The following is a 7881-nucleotide window of genomic DNA, read 5'->3' on the forward strand; positions in this document are numbered from 1 at the left end:
AATAATGCATAAGAAAATAATATGTTACCTAGAAACCCTCCAATGACAATGTAAAATTTGGGTGGGGATGACACTTACAAATCTTCACTACTACAACTATAAATTGTAGCCAATTAAGGTTACAATAGCTTTGATCATAAACTGTGATCTACCCTATAAGGGGTCTATCTTTCTTAAGGCTTACAATGACTATTAGGTCTCACCCTATTAAAGGATTTCAACAGCCTGCTAAAAGTGTGCCTTGTTGGAGGACTTAAACTTAAAATAAAGCAAGTAATAAATTAAGAGATTTATATAAGTTTGTTAAGACTACTATATTAGGAGATTTACTAATGATTCAGCACAATCATCCTCTAGTTAACACTTTGCTACTAGATGTTAGATCTTCTCTTTCTCGATGAATCCTTGATCCTAATAATCAATTTTGTCTCCTTTATGCTCTCTCTTCTTTTCTTTTTTCTTTCTAATTGATTTGACAATTCATATAATTATCATAATCTCCATAGCCACCATGAATGCTCTCTTTCTACGTAGCATTTGTCTCCTTTTGTGCATTCACTCATCACACAAAATTCTTATGGTTTGCCTCCTTAAGTAAACATAGGTGGGATAGGGTTAGGTAGGAATGAATGGTTGTGGTTGATCCATATTGCCACTTAGAATATCTCTCAACTTGATTGGTTGCATGTAGTTGAATAGGGATTCATAATATACCTCCACACATATATTCTAGAATCGTAAAATAATCATTGTGTCAGCCCAAAAATGGTTTACATAGAAGTTTGTACCTCTACAAACAACTATATACAAAATTGTTTACTAGACATCTGAAGGATTTGATGCATGACCATTACTATATTCATAATGTTTTAACTCGATTCCTAAATGACTTGACATACTCTATTTACTCGAATCCTAAATCACTCAATATGTATATTCTTCTTAGCTCATGAGTGACTTGGCACATACTAGGTATACTACTTGGCATGTATTGTTTGACAACTAAATAAGGATTTTTCCATCCTCTAATTAGACTAGGTTAATTGGACTCCTGTAGTTCAACACCCATGAGGTCATTTCCATCAAGGGAACCCTCAACATCCTAAATCCTCTCCACGATATCATCTAGTCTACCCTTATTTTATAAGGGATATAAGGTGGTATTAAAATCTCCCACTCACATAAAATGGGTATCCTTCATTTTCTTCATTCATCTAGATGCTTCTTTTTATGGTTGGAGGCCCCCTCCCCTTGTGTTCAGACTATAGAAGTTTAGTAACACCCAATTATTTTTCTCTTCTTTAAAAAAAACCACAACAAAGTGGGGGTGGCAGTGGAGATGCATACCATTGAGATTATTAGGGTTGCACATAGTAAAAGTCCCCCATGATGCACTTGTCACTTCACTATAGACATAATATTTTGTTTTGCATAAATAGTATGCCATTTTTTTGAAATTATATTTACCCATCTTAACTTCATAAATGAGTACTACATCTACCTTATGATCTTTGATCATAGAATTCCAAAAAAATGTTTCCCTGATCTGTTGAAGCCCTAATATTTCATAAAATCAATTTCATTTCTTCCTATTTGGGTATCCCCCAGGGTCTTCTATGACCCATTAACAATGTTCAAGAAAGTTGTCTTGTCTCTTAGCATCCTTGTTAGAGGCCTTCTAGCTCTTATAACTAAACCCACATCATCCTTAGGTTGGTCATGCCCCTTTAGTTTGGGTTTTTCAAACCCTCCATCCATCCCCAAAGTAATACCTAGAAATAAGGATGGTTAGCCCATGTATGATGGAAGCTGAAGATCTATACAAGAAAGATTAACTGTGAGAATGTCATGTGGTCAGCATCAACTTGACCTATCTTTCTCACACATCCCAACCCTCACTTCCTCTAGATGAACCTATGTCACCCTTTCCTCAATAGTCTAAGGCACCCATGCCTAGGTCACCCTTTCCTTACTAGCCTCCATCTAAAATCATATATTTTCAAAGAGGTCCTACCTAGGTCATGATTTCCTTCACAACCTCCATCTAAAATTCTCCTTCCACCATAAGGTTGTATTATTACTTGTTAAAAAATTTTGATATTTGTTTATCGTTCTGATCCTTGTCCCCTACCTGGATGACCCATTTGACCTTATCCCCCTTCCATAGGAACTATTCCTTGTTCATCTTTTGAGGATTCCCCTTGACCCACCTCTTTTATGGTTTCTTTCTCTTTACCACGATCCCTTTTTCTAGGATTGTCGTCACATTTATAAACAACATGGTCATATTATCTCTATTTTTTGTACTATAAGTCATAATTCTCATAACTGGTAGTTTTCTTCCAAGTTCCCCACTTTGAGTTGAAGACAATACACTTTGGGAGGGTGTTGTTGATAGCTACATTCATGAAAATTCTAGAAAACCCTAACTAAGACTTTTTTGGGTAACAATATCCACCTTAATGAAGTTACCAAAGGAGTCCCTAACCCATTGAATGATTTTATCATCTTAGAATTCCAGTGGTAGGCCTAGAAAGCAAACCCAAACTAGAACCATTCTATGTAAATCCACTCTTAAATTGAATCTAGGTTTTCATTTAGCCACAACTTTATTATGTTTCCCCAATCTAAAGGAACCTACCAAAATCTAGTTTTGAACTTCTATATTCATAAATTTAAATAGGAACATTGCCCCTACCATGGCCACAAGCATAATTGAGCCTTTTAGCTTCTACCTATTAGAGACCCATTTTCTAACAATTTATATGGATGATCTAAAAGATAAGAATCTTCCAAAAAGGCTTAGAGAGAATCCTTATGAACTTTTTCTACAACCACATCAAGCAAGAAAATCTTCAGACCAAAGTCCCCATACATAGTAGTGTGGGTAGCATTTAGTGTGTGGAAAAAGTACATTCAACCAATCAGGGCACCATTCCAACTTAGCTTATGGCGAGTCATGCCTAACACATCCCACGGGATGGTGGGATCATAGTGTTGTAGAAATTCTAGATCTGTTGGCAGACCCAATGAAGTAGAAGAATTCAACCCTAGCCTCCAAAGGTAATCCCAGTATCGAATCTCACCCCATTTGACATAGCCAATCAAAGGTCGGGGTAGACTGGATGGTCTGGAGTGGTCAAGTTATCTTGTGAAAAGGCCACCATTAATGGTCCAAAAAATTTGTAGAGTTGTACTATCATGTTATTTTGATAATAGATGTGTCACTAAACACAATATGATTAGGTAAATGTTTAACATAATATAGATATATCATTTTTTAAAAAAAAAATATCTCTTAACATAGGTGTATATTTATTATGATTTCATAAAAAAAATTGATAAATGATAATATTTGAATAAACTATTTATCTAAATGATGTTTAATAATCTAAGAGTTTCTAATAATCCAATAGTAATCATTATGTTACAAAAAATAATAAACATTTATATATTAAAGTAATTTTTTTTATTGATTTTACACTTGAGATTACATACTTGAATATTTTTATAATTTTTGAAGTGTATTATTACATTTTATAATTAAAGTAAAATTAGTAGACACCCACACATGTTCCTTGAAAATAAATAACATTATCTTTTGTAGAAAAAAGAACCCAACTATAAAAAACCTAGATTCTATCATGGTCTACCACACACTCTAATCATAAATTTTTGGAAGTGGGTTGTTGAGAAAATAAATAAAAAGGTTTTGATTGGATGATTATTATAATAAAATATTTATATTATTGTGCAATGCATACATACACATCAATAAAAAATACATATATATTTTTATGATTTGTAAATATAAAAACACTAAAACATATTTATGATATATTACAATTAGGATTCAATAAAGTAGATTTTCTAGTCAAACTTATTGACCCATGTTTCATGAGTTGTCATTTGCATGAATTCATCTCTCATGAGAATGAATTGAAGACTTCAAACTCACTGCATGTAGGTACTTGTTAGATAGGTAAAGCATTGAGACATTCTAGGAGGTCAACTACTGAATGTGAATAACTATAGAGTATCCTCCATGGCTATGCTCGCTCTACTTGCAACCTCATTTGTGAAGCCTTTAGCAAGTCTTGTGTCTTATAAACCATTTATGAGAAAACTAGAAGAAATATATTTACAAAGAAGACTTTTCTTAGGTTCGTTGCAAGAAAGAGAATAGATCACCCATGTGACACACAAAACCAAATCTTGTTTATAAGTAGATGAGAGGTTTAGGCCTCTAGAGTCTTTGGGTAAACAAAAATATATATTTGGCCACTTTATAAGACCTATGTTTTTTGCTAGAGGCCCAGAGGATTTCTCTATGAAAAAAGTTCAAGCTTCATGTTGGAGGCTTTGTAAGGAGCCCAAAAGGAAAAATAATAGAAATTAGTAGCAAGGACTTTAGAGAAGATTTGGAGCTTATGAACCACTGAAAGAAGCTTGCTAATCCAATACTCAAGTTTCTTCTCTATCGGAGCAAGCATGACATTCCAAAGATCCAGAAGACTTGTTTGAAAGGAAAAGGGAATGCATAAAAATTCAAAGGTTTCTCCATGATGAATCTTTCTCCATCCAAACTAAGAAAGCAAGGGAGGCTTTAAAAAAAAAAATTGATGATAATCGAGGGTCTTGTACCACTAGTGGTAGACCCAGAAACAAGACAAAAAAAGTCGACACACTAAATGACAACTTTAACATTCTCCTTTTCTTTTGTAAGAGTAAGCAAGGGATCATCTGGAGAGTGCCCGTTCATAAATTGAGCACATGAGTTAGATAGGGAAATGCCTTTGACAAAACCAAGTAAGAATGCCTTAGCAAGTAAGTACCCAAACACTTTTGCTGCAATGTCATCGAGCACAAGAGCCATGGTACATTCCCTATGAATGGACCTAAGTAGCTCAAAAGCTTGATATTTTCTATCATGAATGTTTAATGCAGGTAGAGGGATCACCAAAAAACATCTAATCAGAGTGAATATAAATATGGCCAAACCTAAGAGCTTTGTGCATAACAAGAATAAAAGACATTTCAATATAATCATAAGCTTTAGCAAACTCAATTTTGATCTTACATTAAAATATTCCTTTGTCCTTATATCATTTCCATTCCATACACTACTTCATTTCTCCTTCCTCCTTCACTAAGAAGATAAACATGATTTTCAATTATTCCACAAGCGTGCAATTATTAATTGTAAAGGACTCCAATACATCATTTAAAGTCAATTTACATGTAACCAAAATTCAATATTTCGTACGAATTCGTATGATTAAAAAATTTGTACCCCTTACTTTATAATTCCTCTTTAAAAGATAGGAGTTACTTTTGCTAATGCGGTCATTTCACATTTTTCAAATCGAGCGGCAGAATAAAAGCCGTGTAATCCAACTCCTAATGTCTTTATCAAAGCTCAACAAATTCGATGACATTATTACATCTAAATTGAATATGCAAGATCCATACAATTTTGAAAGGCCTGGGCAGCTGTGAAAACAATAGTACAATGTTTCTGGGTAAAGATAGTAACGTTTTGTCGGGTAAAGTTTATACCACGTCTTTTATTCCAGTGGCCAACACTGCTATAAGAACCTCCCAATGGAGCTGCACTTACACAATCACTCTGGGATTTACTTCTTTTCTGAACAACATTTTTACAAGATGGTATCCAGATTGCTGAAACCCCTCAAATCTGCGGGAGTGATTGGAGATGTTGTGGACGAGTTTACTCCCTCAGTAAAGATGAAAGTTGTGTACAACACAAACATGGAAGTCCACAATGGCTTTGAGTTCATGCCTTCCTATGTCGCTTCCCCTCCTCGAGTTCAACTCCTCAACACTGATCCAGCCACGTTTTTCACTCTGGTAATTCTAACTTAATCCTTTCCACTTAGAAACCCTAGAAATTCTTAAAACAGTTTCTGAATGTTTTCCTCAAAATATTTGTATAATCTGCGACGTGTTGAATTGTGTTTTCTTTGTGAAGATAATGACAGACCCTGATTCACCGAGTCCTAGCAATCCCACTGGACGCGAGTATCTCCACTGGTATTGTGTTGAATTTTGCGCATTGAAATTTTCTTTCTTTCAATATATATATATATATATAATGTTTAATTTGTAAAGATATGTGATGTGATGATCAAATTGTGCAGGATAGTGAGCGATATACCGGGAACAAACTGCAATTACGCTGGCACGTGTCTACTAACAATCCCCCACTGTCGGACAATGAATTGGATAAATCTGAATTCAATAGTGAAGGGTTTTCATTTAAGTACTTAACCTAATTTAATTTATGGTTGAAATGTTTGATGCAGGTCGAGAGATTGTGAGCTATGAGAGCCCAAGGGCGATGATTGGGATCCATAGATATGTATTTGTGCTGTTCGAGCAGAATGGGAGCGGAGCAGTGGATCCTCCTCCATCGCGGCAGAATTTCAGGACTCGGGAGTTTGCAGAGAGAAATGGGTTGGGATCCCCCGTTGCTGCCGTCTACTTCAATGCTCGCCGAGAGAACGCCGCTAGATCTCGCTGAGCTAAGACTATATTATTTTCTTGCACTTGTTGTACTTGAGTCTTCAGTCCTATTGTTTGTCAACATAATCTATGTACAACACTGATGGATTGTGGAAATCTGATAGCTCTAACATAATCTATTGCCATCATGCACTGCCAAGTGCCCGGCTTTCAGCACCATTCTGTCCTGCCTTATATAAGACAATCAGGGCCTAACATTGATGGCTAGAGTGGGCTTATTTGGGTATTTCTGTAGTGAGGTATTATTATATATAAGAAATCATATTTGATATAAAGAGGGGAGATTTGGCACACTCCAAAATTTATAGAGGGTTGTGGGAGAATGTTTTATAGAGTTTATACTGGAACCAAGATGCTAATAAGACTACTTTTGTTACAGTTAAATGTAAAGTTTAGGTTCATAGGCAAGTTCAAGTTCATGGTGGTTTGATTAAATGTAAAGTTTAGGTTCATAGATGAGCTCAAGTTCATTGTGATTTGATTTTTGCTTAGTAGACATAAAGGAACAATTTTTCTTCCTTGGTTTTCCTTTTCTGTTTGTAAAGGTTGTCTCTATTAGAATTTATTATATTCTTCTTAGTTGGGATTCTTTTTTTTTTTTTTAAACATTATTATATCTCCAGTTATAGTTCCCTCTCTATTATATTCTTCTTAGTTGGGATTCTATTTTTATTTTTTTTAAACATTATTATATCTCTAGTTATAGTTCCCTCTCTATAATTATGTTAAATTTTAGTGACCTTATCTTCTTATGTTTCTAGTTAGTTTGTGTTCAAGCTAATCATTTTGAACTTGATCATTAATCCTTAATTTTTGGTTTTTTCTTTACTATAATAAAGTTTATTGAGTAGGCTCATTTTATTCTTTTAAATATTTTCCATTCCTCTTTTGAGAATTATTCATCTTGTAACCAAACTGATTGTAACAAATAAAAATGACATTTCATAAAGATAAACAAATTCTTAGGTTAGTGAGTAGTGCACATCTAACAATGACTTGTGTATGAGATGATTTAAAAAGAAAAAATGATGAAGTAAAGGTTTAAATTTTACTACTATGAAGCAATAGTAACATTTAAATTTCATTTTGAAAAATACTTTGAAAATCTAAATTTCTATTTGTTATAGCATCTATGAGATTAAACAAATAATTACCAACACATACACACTAATAAGGTAAACCACTTTTGCATTTTTTATTTTATTTTATTTTGTATAATTTATAGCTTTAAATTTTCTACATGTAGGGCAAGATCTTTGATGGAAGTGTATCCTTGGGTCATTTATAGTCTTGTATAACTCAAAAATATTTTCCTTTAATTAGAATGTCATTTCA

At 33.9% G+C, this 7881-nt stretch overlaps 1 protein-coding gene across 1 annotated transcript; it reads left to right on the top strand.

Annotated features, from left to right (window-relative positions):
- Positions 1 to 5645: 5645 nt before the first annotated feature.
- LOC149532004 (CEN-like protein 1) lies at positions 5646 to 6785 on the top strand. The gene is made up of 4 exons (XM_089808648.1): positions 5646 to 5871; positions 5993 to 6054; positions 6162 to 6202; positions 6327 to 6785. The coding sequence occupies exons 1-4, from the start codon at positions 5668 to 5670 to the stop codon at positions 6542 to 6544; spliced, it is 525 nt and encodes a 174-aa protein (XP_089664774.1). The 5' UTR covers positions 5646 to 5667; the 3' UTR covers positions 6545 to 6785.
- The last annotated feature ends 1096 nt before the right edge of the window (positions 6786 to 7881 follow it).

This window comes from Cupressus sempervirens, chromosome 11 (assembly GCF_028749045.1).
Source record: "Cupressus sempervirens isolate cs-2001-9-10 chromosome 11, ASM2874904v1, whole genome shotgun sequence".
NCBI classification, from domain to species: domain Eukaryota; kingdom Viridiplantae; phylum Streptophyta; class Pinopsida; order Cupressales; family Cupressaceae; genus Cupressus; species Cupressus sempervirens.